A 24,892-nucleotide genomic window follows, 5' to 3' on the forward strand; every position below is an offset into this window, starting at 1 on the left:
ATTCAATGCGGGTTTATTGGTTGGATAAATGGGAAGGGGAGGAGGGAGATGGGCTTGCGACTGAGCGGACAAATTCAATACAGGGGAAGAATGAGCCAGAGAACCCGGTGAAGATCCGCAATCGCAGGGTCAGAGAAGACAAGCCGAAAACCGCAGTCAAGAGCCGCGTCTGCAGCCTTGCTTTGAGGACCTCACTCCAGGACCTCACTCCGCGGCTGTCCTTTCCAAAACCTGACTCAATCCTGCAGCTGGACCTCGGCAAAAACCTTCACCCCCTCGGCCCCGACGTGAGGCCGAGCCTCTAGCTACATGTGTTCTTTCCTCCCTTGCGGTTGTTTCTCGTTCTCCTCCATCCCCCATCTCAGTCAGTAAGGCGCGATCAAGGGCGCCCTAACCAGAGGGGAGAGGCGGGGTGGGTCCTGCGACCGGAAACAGGAAGCCGGAAGCCGGAAGGGAAGTTTTGAGGACGTGTTCTGAGGAAGCCAGAGCCCGGACCGGCAGGGCCGGCGACATGGAGCCACTGTACCAACAAACGCACAAGTGAGGGCAGCGTCGGGGAGCGGGCGGAGTCTAGGCCAGGCGAGGCCGGCCCCTGGGGCTGGGGTCTCGGGCGGACACCCGTGTACAGGCCGAGCCCTTCCGCCGGGAACGCTCGGAAGTTCTCAACCCCTGGCGGGATGCCAGCTCAGTCTGGGGCTCCGGAGACATTGGGCCGAAGGGCCTCTGGGGTCTGCAAGCTGTGACTGCCTGTCGAGTGGACTGGGCGAAGGGGTAGTAGCACTTGCAGGTCGTAGTACTTCCTCCAGCACCTGGCAACTCTGTGCTTCGGGTTGGTAGAGTTCGGGGGAGAACGGAGCAGACGCGGCTCCTCGCCCCTAGGAGTTCACTAAACCGTGGTGAAGGCGAAGAGTCAGGGGAATAATGAAAAGTTACTTTTATTCTGATTTTGATATCTGCCAAAGATTGTTTTTTAATTCAAAGAAATTACCATACAAGTAGCATTCACAGTGTTTGTCAGTCATATCTGATTACAGCTTACCTTTAAGAAATATAATTGACTTAGTTTCTCATAACTAAAATTCCTCGGTGTGTCCTTGAGTCATATTGCCCTGCGTTGTTGGAAGTAGTTGAGTATGGTGATGTGGAACCATACCTATCCTATTTTTAAAAAAATATTTTTAGTTTTCTTTTGTAAATATACATAACAAAATTTCCCATGTTAACTCTTTTTAAGCGTAAGATTCTGTGGTATTAAGTACAGAATTACACCACTACTATACATTTCCAGAACTTTTTCACCAACCTAAACAGAAACTCAGTACCTACTAAGTAGTAACTCCCTATTCCTCCTATCCAGAGCCTCAAGTAAATTTGATCCTATTTTCTGAAGTGAAATCATACAATTTCTCTCTCTCTCTCTCTCTCTCTCTCTCTCTCTGGAGGGCCTGGCTTACTTCTGGTGGCATGTTTTTCAAGGTTCAATATTGTAGCATGTATCAGAATTTCATTCCTTTTTGTGACTGAATAATATTTCATTATATGTTAGGGATGGCATTTTGTTGTCTGTTTATCCATTGATGGACACTCCACCTTTGGCTATTGAGAATGATGCTATTATTTGTGTTAAAGTATCTATTTTCGTCCATTTTCAATTTTTTGAGATGTATACCTATATCTATCCTATTTTAAGAACTTTCAGATTTATGCTATCATTTTGATGTAGTGGAAACACTTAAAATCACACTTGCTAGGCCTGGAAATGAAGTAAAATTCATTAAGGAGAATTCACAACAAGCTTTAAGCATTAGGAATAAGAGGATGATGATTCTCTTACTCTTCATGCTTTGTGTGTGCTCGCTCACTCGCTCTCTCTTTCTCTCTTTTAGTGTACTGGGAATTAAACTCAGGGGTATTCTTTTTTAATATATATTTTTATTTGTTATACATGACAGTGCATTTTGACACATCATATATGAATGTAATATGACTTCTCATTTGTCTGGTTGTACATTACGTAGAGTTACACAGTTTATGTAATCATGTATGCACATAGGGTAATAATGTCTGATTCATTCTACTATCTTTCTGACGCCCATGCCCCCTTCCCTCCCCTCACTCTTCTCTGTCTAGTCCAAAATATCTCTATCTTTACCCTCCCCCCATTATGAATTAGCATCTGCATATCAGAGAAAACATCCAGCCTTTGGTTTTTTGAGATTGGCTTATTTCACTTAGCATAATATTCTTCAGTTCCAACCATTTACCAGCAAGTGCCATAATTTCATTCTTCTTTAAGAGAATTCTTATCACTGAGCCATCAATCCTTTTTATTTTTTATTTTGTGACAAGTGCTAAGTTGCCCAGGCTCCTCAGCTTCCAAGTAGCTGAGATTACAGGAGTGCACCACTGCGCCTGGCTAGCCCTTTATTTTCCAAGCTTATGGGTTTCTTGCACTTTACTTTGGCAATGAAATGTTTGATTTGGGTGGAGGAAAATACAGAAACTACTTTGTAATGACAGAATTTGCATTTGCCCTGGGGAACCTTATTCTTAAATAAAAATTGTAGGAAGGAACTTTAAAAAATTACCCTGTGAGTCATTTAGAAAAGGAATAAAACAGCTGGGCTGAGTGGCAGCACATGCCTATGATCCCAGCAACTGTCGGGGCTGAGGCAGGAGGATTGCAAATTCTAGGCCAGGCAGTGGCAAAGTTCCCCTTGGCTGAATCTCCAGCACCAAAAAAAAAAAAAAAAAACAAGAATGAAACAAAATTATGTTTGTGTTACTAAGAAAGGGCAGATCTTTTACAGTAGCAAGTTTCAGTGGGTTTTACAGTGCTTTAAAGTTAATAATATGCTAGTTGCTGAATTGACACAATAGTAACAACATTAATTTTTCTGGAACTTTGAACCCCATTTGTGATTTATCTCTTGTCATGTGCATAAAAGTACATTTGAATTAAATCAGCACTTTATCTTGAAAACTGAACTACCTGAACAATGAATGAATGAAAAAAAGAGATTAAAAAACAATAAATATTGTACACTTAAATAATATTTTATAAAGGCTAACTTTATATAGGGCTAGTGGCCGGGTTTTTGAGATTCCAGTGGTTGTAATAGTGCCCATGTTTGGCCCCTGTGTAGTTCAGATCATCCTCCTGTAGGTCTGAGGCACGAGAATCTCTGATCAAATAAGTTTTCAAAGTGATTTTTTAAAAAAATCTTTATTTTAGACATTGATGGACCTTTATTTTATTCATTTATTTTAATACAGTGCTGAGAATGGAACCCAGTGCCTCACGCATATAGGCAAGTGCTCTACCACTGAGTCACAATCCCAGCCCCTTCAAAGTGATTTTGAGGAGCACCTGGGTTTAAGAATTTTTACATATCTCAAAAGCATTTTTTTTTTCTTTTCAATTTTGCATTCTCATGATGTAAAGACAGTAGAAGGAGTTGTGGAATTAAAAATGACTAGGTGGTTTCCATTACTTTAAGTAAAATAAAATAAAAACTTACGCAAGGCTCTGTATGTTGTATAGCATTTTCATATTGCATTGGGTTCTATAATCCTTTGGATAATCATTACTATTAGTATTCCTACTTTATAGTTGAGACTGAGACACCTAGAAATTAAATGACTTGTGTCCCTGAGCTTGTACATAGTGAAACTAGACCTTTAACCCAGATCTTTTAACTCCCGAACCCTGTTTCCTACTGGTATTGGTGGGAGGCAGCATGCTTGCAAAGTGGCTCTGTGTGGTGGATCGTTTTGTGGAAGACTGGTTTCATTTAAAACCCTTCCTACATCCTTTGAAACCTTTTTATGTTTTATGTTTTTAAGCAGCAACAGTGCCCCTTGCTTACTTTCTTCTAGGTCTTTGCTTGGTTATTATTATCACCCAAGCCTATTGTGGACCCCATGTTAAACAGGGCTAAAACTTCTTTTTTCTCATATCTACCCTCTCAGGTCATATTTATGTGTCATCTATTCTTTATCAGCTATGCATGTATTATCTGAATTCCAAGTTTAGTTTAAAACAGATTTTCCACTTATCATATTTTAGTTCCCACCATGCCTGTCGGACTTGTGTTATTATTTTGTTGTTGTTGTTTTGCATTTATTTCTTAGCATGGAATGAATCTAGAGATTGAAATCATGTAGGCTGTATCTTCTCTAATTCATTCAAAGCAATTAGAAACTAAATGGGAGAAGTAGTTTTTTTTTGCAAATTTTTAAAGTTTATCCTTTTAGCTTACAAAACCAAAGTTAGTAAAAGTATGTCCTGCTGTCTTATACAATCTAAGACATGAAAGGGATTGGCACAATTTTCCACTCCAACTCTGACTTTGGTCTAAAAGACCTTTGTAAGACAGTCCATATAATCTATGTTTAAATATGAAATGACCCACCATGTAATCCCGGTGACTCAGGATGCTAAGGCAGGAGAATTGCAAGTTCAAAGCTAGCAACTCATGAGACCTGTCTCAAGATAAAAATAAAAGGGGCTGGGGGATATGGTTCATTGGTTCATTGCCTCCATGAAGTGATCTCTCCTTGCCTTTTTTTTTTTTGGTACCAGGAATTGAACTCAGGGGGACTTGACCATTGAGGCAAATCCCCAGCCCTATTTTGTATTTTTTATTTAGAGACATAGACAGTGTCTCACTGAGTTGCTTAGCACCTCACTGTTGCTGAGGCTGGCTTTGTGATCCTCCTGCCTCAGCCTCCTAAGCCACTGGGGTTACAGGGGTGCATCACCACGCTCGGCTCTCTTTTCTTGAAGAGAGTTCATAAGTGTTCTGTGTCTTGTTTTTTTTCCTATCAAACTGAAATGTGTTGTCTTGAAAACATGGGCCTTTTGGTTCTGGGTCTCCCTGAAGAAGCAGCAACAGGGAGCAAGCCCATTTCTCCCCTCTTGTGTCAATATTTGAAGAACACCATCTACCCCATTTTAGTGAGTTTTTCTTTCTTTTCCCAGAGACTTGGTATCATGAGCTCTTTGGACCATCCTTTGACTTCTGAACTCTGGTCATCCTCCTCATTGTCTATTGGGGAAAACCTTTAACAGATGACTCCCAGAATTGAATGCTAGTCTATATTTGTTCACTTAAAAAAAAAAATTAAAGGCAAAGTATTTTTTTTCTTTGACACATTTTCATTATACTGTTTAAGCCTAAATGAAAATGTTAGTATTTTTCTTGTCATAGAACATTCTATATGTGAACTTCATGATCATAAGTTGATTTAAAAAAAAAAAATGAACAAAAAACCGAAGGCAGGGGCTGGGTTTGTGGCTCAGTGGTAGAGTGCTCACCTAGCATGCCCGAGGCACTGAGTTCAATCCTCAGCACCACATAAAAATGAAATAAAGATATTGTGTCCACCTAAAACAAACAAACAAACAAACAAAAAAACTCTAAGGCAGCCCATGATGAACACTAGAAATCTTCCCTTGTATCCCTTGTTCCCTTGTGTGTCATTGTTTGGCCTGTTGTGAATCCCTCAATCTGTAGTATCATCAAGAAATATGTATCATAAGATATTAGAAACTACCATTTCCTCTTAAAATCAACACAAATTTGCTGTAGCCTTCTCAATGTATCATTCCTTTCTCACTGTAGACATATCTGTGGTTTCATTTCCTAATTGCCCATGGACCGTTGTGCATGGTCTGTTTAATGTGTGAATGAATGAATGATCCTCATTAACCATTGACTTGACATTTGAAAAAAAACTTCTATTTATGAAATATTTCAAACAAAGATAGAGAATAACAAAACTCATATGTCAGGACTCATTAATACCTGTGTTTTGCTGACAATATATGTCTAGCCTCATTCCACCTAGGGATTCTACAGGGAAATGTCAATTGTGTTGCCTTTTGTCTTACCTATATGGGTTTGAGTTTTTTCATGTGTCAGGTTTTTCTTGCAAATTCAATTCTGATGTATATTTTTATAGAATAATTATTGCTTGATTCTAAAATATGTTTTCAAATGCTGTTATTTGTACTTGAGTTTGTCTTAAATCCATTTTCCTTTTTTTAATGGAGTTTAGAAAAAATAAGCCTAATCATTTTGTTTGGGGAAAAAAAAAAGGTGCTTTACATTATTGATTTAGAGACAAAAGTTAAAATTAAAAGCTCCACACCTGTTCTTGTTCCTCAGCCCTAAAGATAGCCACCCTCTTATCCATTGTTTTATTCTTCTTCCTATATTTGTATCCACAAGCAATATAGATTACTGTTTGATGTGTTTTTTAGTTTAATTTTAATTTTTTTAAAAAGATACTGATGTATTAGAGTTTAATATTGTCTTTTCTTAAAGACTTATTGTCTGTGTTAATATGCATAGGTCTCTTTTATTTAAACTGCTTGTATAATTTAATTAAACTGCCGAATTACTAATTTCCTTTTTGATGAACACTTGGATTGTAATTTTTTTTGCTATAAAAGTTTACAGTCTTTTATCTGAAATCCTTAGGAACAAACCACTTTGGAATTCAAGTGTGTTGCAGCTTTTAGGAAAGAAATGTGGTACATGTACCCTATATCATGTAACATCCTAAACATCAGGGCACCACAGGATACATGAAAAACTGTTGTAAAATTTCACACTTTGTGGAATAAACAAAGACCATAGATTCATGTCTGATCATTTTTCACCACTGAATTAATTTGCTACAGACTTAAAATTATGAATTTGAGAACATTTTGAATTTTAGAATTATTCATGTTGCAAATGCCTCCTCATTGTATGCCAGATCTCTCTGGCATCAGACATATTGCTAGAGGTAGAATGTGAAGTCATAGAGTAGATGTCTACTGATTCTACTAGATGTTGTCAGAAAGCCATGAAAGTGTTCTACCAGTTCATAATCCTACCAGCCATGTATGAGAGTTCTAGTTCCCCACATCCATGTCAGTAGTATGTTCTCACACTTTAAACTACTTGTCAGTCTGAGGGGAGCATTGTTTTTGACATGTTTTCCTGAGTTACTAGTAATGTCTAGCATCTCTTCATAGAGTTATTGGCCATATGGCTTTCCTTTTCTTTCATTTACCCTTTGTCTATTAAAAAATTTCTTTGTTTGGCTTTTCCTGTTGATTTGGAGCAATTCTTTATATATTCTGGACATTGATCCTTTGTTATCTACTGCAGCTACCTTCCAGTCTGCTATATTTTAATTTTTTGGGGGGGGTACTAAAGAGTGACTGGGGTGCCACTGAGCCACATCCCTAGTCCTTTTTGTCCTTCTTATTTTTTTAAATTTTGAAACAGGGTCTCACTAAGTTGTTAGGGTCTCGTTAAATTGCTGAAGCTGGCCTTGAACATATTATCTTCCTCTTGCCTTAGCCTCCTGAGCCACTGGGATTATAGGTGTGCACCCTCATGCCTGGCCTTTAAATTGTTCTTTGTGGTGCTTTTGGTATAAAGAAGTTGTTTCATTTTAATGTCAAAATTTCCAGTCTTCTCCTTTGAGGTGATTTTTGGGTTTTGTCAAAAATAATAAAAATCCTTCTTTAACCTGAGGCATTTATGTATGCCTGTATTTTCTTCAGAAAGTTTGAAAGCCTTGCTTTTTATATTTAGGTGTTAAGCCACCTTGAGTTTTTGTGTGTTTCATAAAGTGTCTTTTTTTCTGTATAGATAATAAATTGAGTTTTCAGCATGTATTGTAGTCCATTATTTTTCAACTGATTTATGTCACCAACTTCCCAAATACGTGGGACCATTTCCTCTTAGGGCAAGGTTAGGGTTTGTCTATCTTTGTCCATATGACCCTGCACTGCTACCATATTTTAATTATTATGGCTCTGTAATAAGTCTCTTTGGGTGAGTACCAGGGATTGAACTCAGGGGCACTTGACCACTGAGCCACATCTCCAGCCCTAGTTTGTATTTTATTTAGAGACAGGGTCTCACTGAGTTGCGTAACGCCTTGCCTTTGAACTCATGATCCTCTTGCCTCAGAGCCCCGAGGATTACAGGTGTGCACCATGGCGCCCGGCTATAATAGGTCTTAATAACAGGAGTGATAGGTTGTCCCTCCACATGTCTTCAGAGTCATCTTGGCTGGTTTTTGCTCCCGTCCCAGTTTTTTGTATTTTTATGTTGCTGTTCCTGCTGATAATGCTGTCAACTTTCTGATTTGCTTTATTAAGGCACCCTTGAAAATTTACCTGCCTACATCCAGGCCTTCAGTAAAGTCCTAATTCTCCTCTCTTCCTTAGCCGTTCTCTTAGTTACCCTGATCCAGATGTTCCACATGGTGATTCCTGAGTTACTAGTAGTGTCTAGCATCTCTATTCATAGAGTTATTGGCCATATGGCTTTCCTTTTCTTTCATTTACCCTTTGTCTATTAAAAAAATTTCTTTGGCTTTTCCTGTTGATTTGGAGCAATTCTTTATATATTCTGGACATTGGTCCTTTGTTATCTACTGCAGCTATCTTCTAGTCTGCTGTCTTTTAATATTTTTTTGGGGGGGTACTAAAGAGTGACTGGGGTGCCACTGAGCCACATCCCTAGTCCTTTTTGTCCTTTTTATTTTTTTAAATTTTGATCCAGATGTTCCACATGGCAATTCCACATGGTCAAACTGCATTTCTGTATCAGCCTCCATACCTCCACATCCCTCATTCCAAAATATCCTGGACTTACCTTACTGAAGCAGCTGTCTGGTTGCAGACTCTAGTAATGATTTCTAGTTGCAGTCTTGCCTAGGAACACTCTGGAAGTTCTTAGACAGGTGGCCTAGCTTCTGGTGTCCTGAGTTATATTTAGAAGCCACAAGGAGGCCCCAGAAAAACTGGAGGCAGGCTTAAACCAAAGTTGAGCTCCTGGCTGACTGTCATTGGTAAATTTCGGGTAACAGTCAATTGTTCTCACCATGAAGGAAGATTAATGACCTTTTCCTTCAGGCCTGGGGATGAGGTCCTTTTCACTTGGGCTTCAATATGAAGAGACTGTAAGCTCCAGGAGGTGGCTATGGGGGCTAGCATAAGTAATATTTCAGGGACTGATGATGGGGGACTACTAAGAAGTGTTCTGAGGGTGACCTTGGCCAAGTTCTGAAAAGCCTCCAGAATGCTCTGGTGCCTGGTATTTGGGATCCTGTTGCATTTCCAAATCAGATGGCAGTCTCTTCCTATTGCCAGGGAAGGATGTTTACCAAACAGGAGATCCTGTCTTTCAGGCCTTCCTCTGCATAGTTTCCTCATCCTCCTCTCCGACCAACTCCTTCAAGTAGGCCACCCTGCTAGTGACCCACACAGCATGCCTTGTGTGCATTTTGGCATATCATTTTCTTAATATCTTCCTTCACTAAATCATGTCTTTCTTTAAAGTGCTACTCTGAACTCTTTCATTCACAAAAGTTCCCATCTTACACTTTCTCAGCCTCAGCCCTTCTATTTGCTTTTGCTTTACACCACTGTGCAAAGCTCCTCAACTTTCTGTTTGTTTACATTTATGTGTGTTGGTTTTCTTGTAAATCTTCTCAGAGCTTTTTCATGTCTATCTGGCCTGTCATTCCTAATTACAGTGTTTCTCAAGGACAGGGATTCTATCTCTCTTGCCCTTTGACTCTTGTTAGTACACACCAGCGCTCAGCACATTAGGTCATAGAGCAGATAGTGGGATTGGTTGGATCTCTGAGTTTATCACTTGCTGTGTGACCTCGAACAAGTTACATAACCTTTCTGGTTTCAGTCATCTTATTTATAAAATGAGGACAATGATAGTACTTTCTTCACAGGGTTATTGACTTAGCAGTGTGTCTTGGATACAGTATGCACTTACTAAATGCTGCCTATCAGTATTATTAATATTAGTGTTTGGCTATTAGAAACATGTGGCCCAAAACATCACATATAAATTTTTCAGTTCAACAGTGCTGTCAGTTTAAATCAGTTACGTGTTGGCATCAGAAAAATTGTCTTTCCTCACTGAAGTGCTGTTGATTATTCTTGTCTCACTCATTTCCTCCCTCTTCCTTTGATAGGCAGGTCCACGAGATCCAGTCTCACATGGGACGCCTGGAGACGGCAGACAAGCAGTCTCTGCACTGTGAGTAATTAACTACGGAGACCAGAGTCCTTTCTCTGATGACACGGTGCTAATGGGCTGGGTTTCCTGACTGCGTTCTGCCTCAGGGCTTAATGATTCAGTGTGGAATGAATTTTGTTGTTAGGGTAGACAAAAAAACCCTATGGCAAAGTCACTGATTTCCTTGATTGTGCCCTTTGGAATCCCACAAGTCTTATCCCCCATTACCCCTCCACTCAACCTGACATGGCCCTATGGGAATGGAAGTTCTTTCCCCCCATCTGTCTTAATCTAATTACCTAGTCCTTAGAGGAATGCACTCCTTAAAAATTCAGAGATGTTTAACTGGGATTGGCCATTTCTTCTAAGCTGAGAACTCTGGCTTTTTAGGAGGATTATTCAGAAACGAATAGCAATATTAATTAGTTTAGTTCCCACACTGTGGTTTCCTTTGAGAAACTTACTGGGTTTTGTTATTTGGCTTTATTCTGTTCCAAGAAAGGGCCCCTTTTCTGGGTCAACATGCAAACACTTCTGCAGAAGCTCCTGTCACCTCACTGCCTGGCTCTTGCCATGCCATTTCTAGGTCTCTGTCCACAGCTCGGAGCACCTTTTCTCTTGGCTCTGTGCCCCACAGCATCGTAATTTCAACCGTTCGTGTTTGCTGCATTCGCAAAGACCTAGGAAGGGGCAGTCAGTGCCCCTGCTGACGCTTCTTGGTGGGGCAAGGAGCCTGTATTTTTTGTGTGTGTGTGCATAGTTTGGTTTCTGTCCACTAGACTTTGTTTGCCTTCCCAGCAATCTCATTGTTACATGATTAGAAATGGAAAAGAGGTCATTTTGACTGTCTTTATCAAAAGGGATAAGGAAAATAACTCTATTTTTCATATCTTTTTACCTCTGGATTCTTTCCTAGGCCTTTCCTGTTGATATTTGATCTATTTTGGGGGCTTTGGTATAGCTCAGCCCACCCATTCTTACAGAAAACCTTAAGGGAACTCTTCTCCTTATGTTTCCATACTAATCTTCTCTTTCCTTTGTGCCTTTTTTTAACTTTATTACTGTAAAATTGGCATTCTTTTTATAGGTATTTTTTATATCTGAGACCTAACTCAAAGGAAAAGAAACCTACATAAGAAAACTTAGCTTAAAATATTTATTTGAACAACCTTTTAATGTTTTATTTTCTAAAAGTATATCTCTATAGATGTACCTTTAGCTTTTAAAAAATTGTCGTTGTTATGGCATTAATAGGTGTGTGTGTGTGTGTGTGTGTGTTTGAAACAATGCTTTTAGCATATCTTGGATTTTCTTCTATTATTCATTTGTGTAAACATTCTTCTCCTTTTGAAATACATAATTAGTTTATTGGATATGGGGAAAATATGTTTGGTTTATCATTGTAATTTAAGTTCACTATCTTTTCCAGCATTTTTCTTTTTTTCTCTTTTGTGCAGTAGTAGAAAATGAAATCCAAGCAAGCATAGACCAGATATTCAGCCATCTAGAACGTCTGGAGATTTTGTCCAGCAAGGAACCCCCTAACAAAAGACAGAATGCCAAACTGTAAGTGCTGACCTCTGACACTGCCCTTATCCCCAGGCTACCAGGGAAGGCCTTCCTTCCAGGGAGGTGGTAGAATATTCTGAAAATACATGAACATGTTGAAAACTAAGTGCAAAGATAAATTCCCCTAATAGGCACAGTTCTTGAGTGTTATCCCTTCATAATCAAAGCCTGTGAGGTCTCTTGTAAGGTCTCTTGAAATATAGTACCTCCTTGGTGGTGTTTTGGAATTTTGCCTCCAGTTCTGTTTTCTGACCAGACCTCTAACCACTTGAAGCCTGATATTGTCAGGGAGTTTGGCTCTGCTCTTTGATTCCCACTGGGTTCTTGTTTGAAATGAAATCATGCTCTTACTTCAATCAGTCTTGTTTATAATAAAATACTGATCTAAGGTTTGATACTCCACCATAAAATTAAAATGAAACCACCCTCAACGCCTTCACCCAGCCCCTGCTTGCTCCTAAAACTTTTATGAAACTTCATTGATGCTTTGCCTCAAGGATGCCCTTGGGCTTCTTCCAGGAGAGCGATATAAGGTCAGGAAGGGGTCATCAAACCTGCTTCCTGTCACCTGTTCCCTATCATGCATCCAGAATCAGAAACCAGCAGGTGAATCTTGTGTATGAGCACCCACTTTAACCTCAAGCCTCTTCTTTACTTTCAACATCATTGATTCACATCACATTTCAGGGGGTGGTGTAGGGAAAAGTAAGGAAATGTCCTCTGTCCTGAATACAAGGCCTGACTGCCTCAAATTGTGCTGCACTGGGTTCCTAGAATTTAATCTCTCTCTTCATTGATTCCAGTCGAGTTGACCAGTTAAAGTATGATGTCCAGCACCTGCAGACTGCTCTCAGAAACTTCCAGCACCGACGCTATGCCAGGGAGCAGCAGGAGAGACAGCGAGAGGAGCTTCTGTCTCGTACCTTCACCACTAATGTAAGCCAGGCTCTGAGGGGGTCGGCAGGTGCTCAACAGATTGTTGGGACTGAGCTCAGGTCGCTGAGCTTTATCTTTGTAGGAGGACATCTAAAACAGACTGACATGGAGGAGACCAACTGGAAATGACAGGGGACTTTGTGTATTGCCACTGATACTAAATCTAGACTGGAATTTCTTTTTTTCCAATCAGAAACCTGAAGAGGAAGCAGTTAAATTGAGGGATGGGCAGAGGTGAAAATTACCTGGTTCAGCTGTCCAGTGCACAGAGGTGAAAGTTCACATGGTCGAAATGTTTTTGTCATCAGATAGAGACAGATGATTAGAACTTAGGCCACTGGTAGAAAAGGCAGCATTTCAAAGCTGCCTCCAGGCAGTTGCTGTTATGCTGTGTATGTGTGTGGTTCCAGTGTCAGATGCATTAAAATGTTTTTGCCTGTAGTTGGAACAGCAATTTAGAGGAATTTGTTAACAGATGTTTAGTGTTGGATGGACTGCTTGGCTTGAGTCTGAAAATGGCCTGATGGTTTGCATATTTCATTTCTTAGACACCGTTGTCCCTGTCCTTTAGTCTTGATTGGATCAGTCCCTGCACATGTTTGCAGAACATACTGGCCTTTTCTGTGACCTGCATAACATGTTTCAACAAATGAGTTGGGTCTGGGGTTTTTATATTTTGTTCCTTATTAGAGGGGTTTATTTTCTAGAGAGGTGTCAGCTTCCTAAGCCTGTTACTGGAATCCACATCATTTCCCGCTTTGCAGATGTTAAAACTCTTACTGCTCCATCCATGCATTGCAGGAAATTTCCTTCAGTGCGTCAGAATGTGCCTCCACAGGTGTTATTTCTCCAGGATAAGCAGTCAGGTCAGGTCAGAATGACCAACAGTTCAAAAACGTAATGCTCTACAAAGGCACACTAAATGTTGTTGTGTGGGCTTTTGATAGTTATGGTATTGCATCAGGCATATTTTAGGCTAGGGATATCTCTCAGGATTATTTTGTTACTTACCAGCCTGATGTGACTGTGCATACAGTAGGCCCTTAGTAAACATTGACTTGCCAAAGGAAACTTCTTCTTGGTCACATTGCCACCTGGAGCTATAATACATGTGCCTGGGAGATAATGACCTATCAGTGATACTTTTCTGGTAGGAAGGTAAGAAAGATTTGCACATAAAAGGCATTCAATAAATTCTTATCAAATAAATGAAGAGAAGTCTGTCATTGATTTTTTTTTTTTTTGGTGGGGGCAGTACTGGGGATTGAACCCAAGTGCACTTTACCACTGAACTATGTCCGCAGCCCTTTGTTTCTTTCTTATTTATTTGTTTATTTTGAGATAGTCTCAGTAAGTTGCTGAGGCTGACCTCAAACTTGCAATCCTCCTGCCTCAGCGTCTTGACCTGCTGGGATTATAGGTATGTGCCACTGCACCCAGCTTATTGAAATTTTTTTCCAAACACTGGAGTCCTTTGACCCAGAGCATTAGCTCTGTGTAGAACATTAAGGTGCTGAGAGCTAACTGTGAGAAAACTAATAAAATGATTCCTTTCAGCTCCTCCTCCTGGAGGAGTTACTGAAAATTTGCATGTGAGAGATGGTTCTGAACTTGTGGAGCAGAGGAAAGAAGGCTTAATCTCTGTACCATCAGGAACTGAGGTGTAGATGGTCAAAACAGCATTGCTTGGCAGGAGTTTGGGCAAGTCAGAAGTTGGGAAGGAGAAGAGAACATTGTCACATGGTGATGACTTGCTTCTGTACACAGTCCACTTTTAGGGTGAAATGAAAGCCGTGAGGATTGATCATGGTCTCTCTTCTGTGTATGTGGTTGAGAGAGAGCAGGCCTTGCATTTAGTACCAGGATTCCTGTCATACTGGCTTCTTACCAGCTGTATGATCTTGGATGAGTTATTCTTCTTTCTACAGTTTGTTTCTTCATCTGTGAAATGAGGATAATAATGCACAGAATGAGGATAGAGTGAGTTTACAGTAATGAGTCTGTATAGTAAGAAAGCTCTTGATCAGTACAGGTTGAGCATCCTTAATCTGAAAATCCAAAATCTGAAATGCTGCAAAACCTAAAGAAGCATTTTGGATTAGGACCACTCACCTGGTACAATACTCAACCTGTATTCTCCCCCCGCCCCCTCTCCACTTTTTAGCATTTTCCTTGCCTACTTTTGAGTGTATTCCCATCCTGAACACCATTAGCCTTCAATAAAAAGCATAGGCTCTTTGATTCTTAGTCTCAATCTAATTGGAGGGATAAGCTATAGATAAAATAGCTGAAGAATAAAAGCAAACATTTAATGCTGCATTAAGGGGAAGCCAAGTCAGGGACTTTTGGAACACCTTTCTTAATAGTCAGAGAAAGCTTTTATAAGAAATGTAATGAGATCTTGAAGGAATAGGTTTTCCTAAGAAATGATACAGAGGCAGAAATCAGCAATAATTGGGTAACAGAAGAGTGACAGTTCTGAGGAAACGAGCTTGTTCTTCTTTGTAAACGGAGGCCTCCCACACTTTGCTTTTTCTACCCCATTGGGTTCTCTGATTCTTGCATCATTCCCTCTGGCTGTTCTGGCTTGGTCTTGGCTGCAAGGCAGAACACTCAGAAGCAGTGGGACCCCTGGAGCTGACTAGCAAGCATAGTTAATCAAGTGCCTGCGTTTCTTTCACAGGACTCTGCCACCACCATACCAATGGATGAATCACTGCAGTTTAACTCCTCCCTCCACAACATTCACCACGGCATGGATGACCTCATTGGAGGCGGGCACAGTATTCTGGAGGGACTGAGGGCCCAGAGACTGACCTTGAAGGTGGGGTCCCTCCTGGAGAACAGGGAGAAGGCCTTTTGTTTTGGCCTCATTCAACAGTTTGAAACTGTTTACATTTTGATTATGTGTCCCCAAATTGTGATATCTTAACAGCAAGGGTTTTCCTTGAGTTTTCGATTCTTCCTGTTGGAGTTTGATTTCTATAAGCATCAGAGTAACCAAATTTCTGAACCATAAAGTGGCCTCTCTTGGTATCCAGGTCTTTCCCCATCTATTGAACCTACATGGAATTGACTGCTACAACAGGGGGACCAGTAATAGGCTGAGAAGATATGATATAGAATCTGCTCTGCTCAAATGAAGACGAAGCTGCACCCTAGCTGGCTTTCCCTTAGGATCTCAACTGTGCACTGTCTTACTGCAGTCCTGAATTCCCATGGGTGGGTCTTTGGGTTGCCTAAAACTGCAGTAGATAGCTTCACAGTAGATCACTTCTAAGCTTCTAGAGCACATAGTGAGGATTCTCAGTGACTCTTCATTCTCATTAGCTGTAGGGATTCCTAGAAGCCCTGTCCTGTTGGCATTAAGATTCTGACCCCCTGGGAGTGTTTACATGACACAGACTCTCTGTCATGCCCTTTTCCTGTGTCAGCCCTGATGGCTGATGGGGTGTGGGCTTTGCCTGTTATCAGGGTGTGGCCCCTGTAATAAAGAACTCCCATCCACTGAGCTGTGAGAAACTGTCGCTCAAAAGTGTGAGCTTTATCTTAGTTTTTGTTGGACCCCATGGAGCCTGTCAGCTCTGCAGGACTCTACATTTCTGAACAGCCCCCTCCATCCTTACCAGGGAGAGGGTCAGGTGAGCCAGAGACATTCCTCCCCACCCCTGTAGCTGACAGTTGCAGCAATTTCAGTACTAATTTAACCAGGTACTTGTTGGTGAGCCTATTCTTTCTATAAAGAACTGCTGCTCTCTTTTCCATACCTCAGCTGAAGAGTAGAGCCCTTTTAGGACAAGACTCCATGTCACACTAATGGAAGAGCCAGTGGGGGGTAGAGCTTTATTATTAAAGCAAAGGTTAGCTTCCTTGAAGTCTTGTGGCACTGAGGAGCCCACCCACCTTCTGCCACCTGCAGTGATGAAGTGCTGGGGAGCCTGTCTAGGCGTTGGGGGTTGCACCTCAAAGTTTCTAGCTCACTTTGCTCTGCACACCTAGTCTGTACCTGTCTTTTGCCTCTTGATTCCTTCCACCTGCCTCTGTCAGGGACTTTTCTGCCTAAATCATTTGAAAGCAACGCTGGAAAGGACATGAAGGAACTGGGCTGAAGCACCCTAATGATTAAGGCCAGTTCATGTTTGAAAATACTTATTTTTTTTGAAAGGTACAGTTACTTTTAGGTAATTTTAGAAATTTGATTCTTGAACCTCACACAAGAAATTTGATTCTTGAACCTCACACAAGTCTGCACTTCAGCACTCAGCAGGCTCTTCAGCAAGAAGCTCGTTTTCACTGTCACCTTTCATGTCTTCTCTAGTAGCAAACAAGTTTAACCTGAGTCTGTGCGCATTCTCCATCTGTATTTTTTTTGTTTTTTAAATATTTTGCAGTGCTGGGGATGGAATCCTGGGCCTTAAACACTAGGTAGGTGCTCTGCCCTGAGCCTCACCCCAGCCCTGGAGATCTCTTCACAAGGCTGGTTAATCCTTGTGTGGGCAGAATGTCGGCTCTGAATTTCTGTCAATGATGCCTCCTGTTCCTCTTTCTTCCTTGGCCTTTTCTCTTAGTCTCTTATGAATGTGTGTTCATTTAAGAAAGTAGATGGCGCAAGCCTGTAATTCCAACAGCTCAAGAGGCTGAGGCAGGAGGATCACAAGTTCAAAGCCAGCCTCAGCAACTTAGTGAGGCCCTAAGCAACTTAGCGAGATCCTGTCTCAGTATAAAAAAGGGTTGGTGACGTGGCTTAGTGATTGAGCACCCCAGGGTTTAATCCCTGGTACTAAAAAAAAAAAGTGGGAGCCACAATGGCACATATCTGTAATCTCATCTGCTAGTACTAGAGTCTGAGACAGGAGAATTGTTAGTTCAAGGCAACCCTCTGCAACTTAGACCTTCCTTGTCTTGAAAAATAAAAAGGACTAGGGATGTAGCACAGTGGTAGAGCACTCCTAGGTTTGATCCCTAGTACCAGGAAGGGAAAAAAGAAAGAATGGATGTGGGTAAGTCGTATTCATCTGTCCGAGTATAATGAGTGACTTGTGAATATAAGTAACCTAGGAGAAATATTTTTAAAAAATATTTTTAAAACAAATTCATAAATGTTCTTAAAAATTAGAAAGCAGAAAGAAAGGTAGGCTGGATGGTTTGGGCTGTTGATTTAGGAATAAAATATCCTTTTGTTTTGGTGGTAACATTTATATAAGGGGCTTTTGGTCTTTGTGTTGGTGTCTGCTGCATTTCCATCTTTTCCCACTTCATACCCCTCATAAATGTGGACTTTGACCCACACATTATACTCAGTAGAATCCCTGAAGATTCTGCTCTACACAGTGGGCAGATTAGTATCAAGGATTATTGGAGGTAGGGAGCCAAGGGAGAGTTTTTCTCTAAAATATATATTGGTCTCTAAAATATATATTGAGTTTTAAATTTAAAAATACTTATATTTAAATTTGAAAATACTTATATTTTTTGAAAGGTATAATAGTTATTGAAGTGTAGTTTATATTGTGAGGCATACAGAGCTTATTTGTATAGTTCAGTGCATTTTGACAAAAGCATCATGCTTGTACTCCTATCAGGTTACAGACTGTTTTTATCACCCCTGAAAGATCCCTTTGCCCCTCCTAGTCAAACTATCCCAGGCAACCACCATTCTGATTTATTTCACCTGTAATTAGTTTTGCCTGTTACTGAATTCATGTAACCATTCATACTACTATTTTATGTGTGCTACCCTCCTCTGATATTTTTGAGGTTGGTTCATGTAGTTACATGTTTGGTTATGGGTGGCAACTAGATACCTTTTATTGCTGAACAGTATTCCACTGTGCAGATAAGATGTGATTTGTGTATCCATCCTGTGGGTGATGGGTACTTGAATTGTTTCCAGTTTTGAGATATATATATACATACACATACATACATACATACATATATGTGTGTGTGTGTATGTGTGTTAGGGAGAGATACATATAAATGACAATTTGTTATGTAGTCAGTTGTCTCATCACCATTTGTGATATAGACGTTTCTTTCCCTTTATGTTGCTTTGGTACCTGGATTAAAAATCATTTGACCTGGGCAACCCCTATAGGGCCCCCTCTTGCCCCTGTGCAAATTCAGTTTTTATTCATACTTAATGAATTCTACTCCTTTCACTCTGGTAAAAACAAAAACAATTGACTATAGGAGAGTGAGTCTATTTTGGTGGACTTTTTTTATAGAGCATGACCAAGAAAACCCATTGGTAAAGCCCCAGCACGTGATAACCATCACCCACCATTGGCACAGTGAGTCAGTCTTTGTTTTTTTTCTCTTCTTGTCTGCTGCAGGGGACTCAGAAAAAGATCCTTGATATTGCCAACATGCTGGGCTTATCTAACACAGTGATGCGACTCATTGAGAAGAGGGCTTTCCAGGACAAGTACTTCATGATCGGCGGGATGCTGCTCACCTGTGTAGTCATGTTCCTCGTGGTGCAGTACCTGACTTGAGCCAGCCACACCCAGTGGCTGGACATTGTTCCCACTGCGAGACTGTGTGAATGTGAGTGTGTGCACGTAAGAGAGAGAAGGGCCTAGAGGCCACCTTTTGAAATGTATGCCTGACTTAACTGTGAAGACCACTTAGGAGTAATTGTGATCAAACTGCTCTTTTTTCTGTGACATCTTGCGGAGCTAGTGCCACCAAGATGCGTGGTATGTAGAAAGTGAAAGAAGTTCTGATTCTCTCACCCTCACTCTCACTGGGGAAGGGAAGGGATGGCTTTGTCCACATGACTGTGTGCACCTGGAGAAGGCTTCTGCAGTGAGCCTCATGCACAGGACTGTTCACACTGTTCACACCTTGTCATCAGCAGCCTTTGAGGCTCCTGATGAATAGGCTGGAGCATGAGCAGAAAGGAGAGGGAAGAGGCCTTTTCCTGCACCGGTTGCAGTGGATCAGTTTACACACTCTTGCTCCTGCCACCCTCCCCCAGCAATTGACATGTAGATGACTAACTGCTAACACTCATCATCCTTTCCTGGAAGCAGCTACCTAGGAGAAGCAGAGACATTAAAGGTATTGCTGATAAGGGTAAGCTTTTCCACACTATGGTTGCTGGGCGTTTGTCCTTCCTGAAGGAAGGCCAGTGTTCCTGGGAGTGTTCAGTCTGGAGACTGAAGACTCGAGTCACCAATTTTTTTTTTCAAGTATTAGAATGGGTAGCTCTCTTAAAACTCAGAGACTGCAGCTTGGCACGTATGCCCAGGCTTTGATGGGCCTTTGCGTCTTAAGAAGGTGGCAATGAGCAAAGGTTAGTTATTTGTCAGTTACAGTCTCATCTCTAGTTCTAACATCTCTTAATTCTTTGGCTCTCTTCTCTTCCTTGAAATACATTAGTACCTGCCTAGCCAGGGTAGGTCACCCTGGAGATGTCTCTGATTATATGTTCTTGTGAGACTTTCCAGGAACCAGAAACTTTCCCTTCTTCCCAGCTCTGGATTAAGGCTATAACAATACCTGGAGTATTGTGGAATTCATTATAAAGCCAGTCTGTCTTGAAATCTATCTAATGTGATAAATTTCTGAAAGTACCAGAAAGACCTGGTGAGTGTAGTTGTTCATCTGTCAGAGAACAACTGTCCTACCAACCCTAGGCTTAGCCTCATGGCGAGGCAACATAACACTCAGAATTCCCGGAACTAGAAACCTGGTCAGTATTAACTCCACCCTTGATCATTCTACTTACACTTTGTCTTTGTTCCTTGTAGCTTGAACTGTCTTGTGCCTCTTTTCCCTCCTACGGTCTCTTCCCTCCCTTACTCACCTGTTTCAGTAGCAATACTGGTCTCTTCAGGCATATGTATTTGTGGCGTAACTCCCCCTTTGGTGAATTTTCTTAATTGTCACAGATTTTTAACATGAATTTTCTGGGTACTAATTTCAGACTTCTGATCAGAAGAGACATCCATTACCCCTCCCTACCCCTCTGGGCTAAACAGGGACCCTAGATTTCCAGGAAGGAGGAATCTGTGACCCCTTCTGAAAAGGATTAACAGCCCTGCAGAGCAAAAACAGTGACCTGAAGCAGGGGCAGTGGGGCTGCAGCATCTTCAACCTGCCTTTGGGAGGCATTTTGAAATCTTCACCATGCTCAGCACAGAGCTCTTGAGGGTCCATAAAATGGATTATTAGGCTGAAGAGACCTGTCTTGTCTCCTGAGCACCTGAGGATTCTGCCAGACAGTACACTTTTGGAGGAAGGTGTGCAAGTCGCAACTGAGCCATTTGGACTTGAACTCTGGGAGACAGACACCTCCAAACCCCAGCCCTGTTGGCTGGTAGGGCATCTTTTTGTAGTGAATACCAGTTCCACACCTGCCTTTATAGTGATTCCTGGCCTTGATAAACCTTCATGCCTCACCTTTGCAGCAGGTTCTCCCTACTTGGGAATAAAAGTTGTGGAGGTGGTGTGTGAGTCTTTACTGCCTGGGACTGGGAATGGTGTTCTGTGTCTGGTGATTCGGGGGCACTGAGAGGGCTATTGTCACAGAACTACCATCCTTCCCATTTCGTGTCCAGTGCCCTACTGGGCAAGAAGTGCTTGGCCTGAGTGCAGGAAAGGGTCCCAGTCTACGGGACCCTAGACTCCTCCCTAGTTTAGGGGAGGAGCGCCCTCTAGTGGGGTCAGGGTGAATTCTTAGGTGGAGCTAGCTAGAAACTCCAAAAGGCGGCCTTAGCCACCTGGTGCAGCAGTTGGGCTGCCTGCTGGGGTTTGCAGCAGGTGAATTGCCAGGAGGAACTTTGAATACCCTTATTACATGGATGTTTATTCCAGGTCTGGCCACTTTAAGAAAAGCCAGATTCAAGATCAAATTAATACAGTAGTCCTGGTTTTATAGAAAATTTCATGCTGGGTTTTTCACTAAACCACTTTCCCTGTTGAATGTAAGTGGATTTGATTTGCAAGTTTGAATTTCCACTCTGTTTTGAAACATCAGCTGAATAAAGTTGAGATTTATTTTATTTAGAAAATCATACTTTGTAAAATAATTTGACATTGTTATCATAACCTTTTTTATGGTTCCAGGACAGTTTCTTAAACACTGTTCCATGGCCTAGGACTGGGCTGGCTGGCTTAGAAGCAGTTGGGGAACTTTTTTTAAAAAAGTACAGATTCCTGGGGCCTATTCCAGACCTGAATTAGAACATTTTTTAAGTCTCTGAGGTCATTCTTACATGTGTATTTTGGAACCACTGTCTCGCAGGAGGCTTTTGTCTTAATCAAAGGTGATAGCATTTGAAAGTGTAAACTCAGAATACATGTGTGAAGGAGCTGTGGGGTGGAGCTCGGTGGTAGTGCACCTGACTAGCATGAGTGAGGCCCTGGGTTTGATTCCCAGCACCGAAGAATACATGTGTGAAGAGCAAGACCCATCAGGTCCAAGAATAAAGTTATTTATAGCCTTCTTTATTCCAGAAGAGAGTTGAAACAGGAAATAACTCAGGCTGGGGATGTAGCTTAGTGGAGTAATCCCCAGGACTGCTGGGGCAAATGTTGAACAAGAATACGGAAAAAAACAGTGAAAAAAAAATGAGGATCACAAGTCAAATCAGTGGAATGTCAGTACAGAGAAAACCTCAAATGCATGTTGAAAATCCTTCAGATGCACTGGGGAATCCTTCTTGGGACTCAGCTTTGGCAGAACAGCACAATCCTTTACTGACTGGTGGGATGGGGGTGTCACCTGTTCTCAGAGAAAACCCGGAGCCTTACTGCTATTGGCTTCCACTGAATTCCACATAGTCCCTAGTGGAAGTCAGGCAAAGTTTTTCCCCCTGCCTCCCCATTAATTTTCACAAACTCTAAGGTACGTCCTGCTACCCCTATGTGCAAGCAAGAGGGCTAAATTTTAGTGACTTTCTGAGGGCCATGCAGAGTGGTGACTCCTTGTCTGGTTGTCCCACATCTCCCAAGATCATCAGCTTGCCTGCCACACTTCTTGGAGACGCTCAGCTGGGGTGTAGGAATCAACCACAAATGTGTGGGAACTGAGGTGGCCTGCTGACACTACGTGCAGGTCAAGCATTTGTTGCAGACCATTGAGACTTCACATAGCAAATTCTTTGTTCTAGAACATTTTCCCAGTGGAAGGGGAAAGCGATTTGGGGGAACTTCTGAAGTGGGGGGTGAAAGCTGTACCTGCACTTTGCCACCAGAAGGTGGCATAGCCCTTCTAATGGCTGGTCTCTCGGAGTCCTTGGGTACTTTTGACACCGACAGATTTGGATCCAACTTTTCTTGCTGAGCAGTGGCTTTGGGCTACTCTTGGAGCTCTCAAGAGTACAGCCAAAAATGGCCTCCAAAACCCCAGTGAGGTTTCATTTCCAGAACTACTTTTTCAGTCCTTCCTTGGTTTGTGGACACTGCAAATGTGGGAAACGTTTCTCAGGGTGTGGTGGTCATTCCTTCCTACCTTTCTGTGTCCTTTCATTTTGTGTGGTGCATGGGAAAAGAAGGAAATGGACCTCTGCAACACTTGCTCCCCACCTCATCCCTGTGTCCCTCTACCATGTGGCTGTACATTGGGTTCCCCTCAGGAACTTTTAGAAATATCCATGTGAGGGCATTTTACCTTGACCCCTTCTGATTAACTGACCTAGAGTGGAGCCTGGGCATTGTGTGCTGCCCAAGTGATTGTAATGTGCAGGTATGACCTAGAGCAGAAAAGAACTTCAACCCAACACCAGGCCATCCCTGTGAGTTTCCCTCTGTCGACACTGGTGTGGTAGCTTTTTGTCATTGTGACCAAAATACTGACAGGAAAAACTTGGAGGAGGAAAGATTAATTTTGGCTCATGGTTTCAGGGGATTCAGTCTGTGATCTGCCAGCTCCGGTGTTTTCAGCCTGAGGTGAAGCAGAACATCATGGCAGAGGGCATGGTGGAGGAAAGCTACTCAGTTTCCGGTACCCAGGAAGCAGAAGATAAGCTTTTCCAGGGCACGGATCCTACTTCCCAGTGGTCCATCCAGCTATCAATGGGATAATTCACTGAGGAAGTCAGAGCCCTCAAGATCCAGTTATTGTGTGAAGGTCCCACCTCTGAACCTTGCTTCGTGGGGCACTAAGGTTTCAACACATGAGCTTTGTGTGTGTGGTGTGTGTGTGTGTGGGGGGGGGTCAGATCCAAAAGATAATGATGGGGAATCACTGTCTAAGGCTAGCTGGAGGGGAGAATGGAGACCTAATTCTCTCAGCTGGTTTGGGGAGAAGCCAAATCTATCTTGGCCTATGGGTGCCCCTCATTTTCTAAGGCCGCTCTGTCTAAAGCAAAGCACCACAGTGTGACAGGCCAGCCCTTCTCTGCCCTCCAGGGAACCTCCCAGCCTTCCCCACCATATCCTGCCTTGCTCCATGCTCCCCGATTGCTTGATCTTGGAACATGTCATGCTTTTCTGCATAGCTGCATCTTTGCACAAGATGTTTCCTTTGTCACATGTCAAGGACACTCCACAACCCCATGTCACCTCCACGAAATCCCTCCCCCAACCTCTAGCCTTGCCATCTCCTGGAGAATGATAGTTGTTTCTCCCGCAGGGACCCTTGTGTATCCCCTACTTTGTGCACATAGTAGGTGGTCAGGAACAAGGGGTAAATGGCCTTTGGGAGGGTGCTTGAGTCCAGCCTTTGTGGGTAACAGAAATGGATGCGAAGGTCCAGTGAAGTTGTTGTAATCGGACTCAGAGGAAGCCAGATAATTCAATGCCCCTCGTGTTCAAAGACTCAACAACAGCAATGGCTAAAGTAAAAGGGGGAGACCCCAGGAGGGAAAGTCAACCAGGATTGGAGAGAGGCAGGAGAGAGACCATCTTGTCTGAGATCTAAAGTGGAAAGGCCTGAATCCTGGGAACCCCTCAGTCTGGAGTAAACAGGATGGCTGGATCATGCTAGGTAAGTATCATAACTAATAAGTCATGATTAATGCAGGGTGTCCAGAGGGAGGGGACTGGCCTCAGAAGCTAACTCCTAACTCAGTCATTCCTTTGGTGTGATCTCACAGCCCCTCCTTACAGGCACCTGTGACATGAGGCTCCTCCTGGAGAGCTGGTGGAGGCTGAGCAGGCCCTAGAGGGAAGTCCTCCAACCTTGAAAGAGGGCCATAGCACTAGGCAGGGTGTTTGCCTTTGTGTGTTCAGTGCTTCCGTGCCCTGCTCCCAGAGCTCTGCATGCCCAGCACTGTGTGACTGCTCCCTGCAAACCTACCCTCTGCAGTCTGCAGTGAGCACAGAGTGAGGCAGCACTGCAAGCCCCAAACCCAGAAGACAGAGCCTGACTCTGAGTCCCA

The 24,892-nt window shown here is 42.3% G+C and overlaps 1 protein-coding gene across 2 annotated transcripts; it reads left to right on the forward strand.

Moving 5' to 3' along the window:
* Positions 1–453: 453 nt before the first annotated feature.
* Gosr2 (golgi SNAP receptor complex member 2) lies at positions 454–19,190 on the forward strand. 2 transcript variants are annotated; one of them, XM_076869330.1, is made up of 6 exons: positions 454–540; positions 10,012–10,076; positions 11,513–11,621; positions 12,428–12,560; positions 15,244–15,384; positions 18,896–19,190. In XM_076869330.1, exons 1-6 carry the CDS (start codon positions 512–514, stop codon positions 19,055–19,057), a joined length of 639 nt encoding a protein of 212 aa, XP_076725445.1. In that variant the 5' UTR covers positions 454–511; the 3' UTR covers positions 19,058–19,190. The 2 variants fall into 2 exon arrangements, with proteins under 2 accessions (XP_076725445.1, XP_076725446.1); XM_076869331.2 differs by lacking the exon at positions 15,244–15,384 and having other exon boundaries at positions 18,896–19,156.
* Positions 19,191–24,892: the final 5,702 nt, after the last annotated feature.

This window comes from Callospermophilus lateralis, chromosome 11 (genome assembly GCF_048772815.1).
Source record: "Callospermophilus lateralis isolate mCalLat2 chromosome 11, mCalLat2.hap1, whole genome shotgun sequence".
Classification (NCBI taxonomy): Eukaryota; Metazoa; Chordata; class Mammalia; order Rodentia; family Sciuridae; genus Callospermophilus; species Callospermophilus lateralis.

Bases quoted from the DNA above. Each gene is read 5' to 3' on its own strand.
- Gosr2 (XM_076869330.1), top strand. From the start codon at position 512: ATGGAGCCACTGTACCAACAAACGCACAA. The intron at 541-10,011 runs GTGAGGGCAGCG...TTCCTTTGATAG, and splicing joins CTGTACCAACAAACGCACAA to GCAGGTCCACGAGATCCAGT. The intron at 15,385-18,895 runs GTGGGGTCCCTC...TGTCTGCTGCAG, and splicing joins CCCAGAGACTGACCTTGAAG to GGGACTCAGAAAAAGATCCT.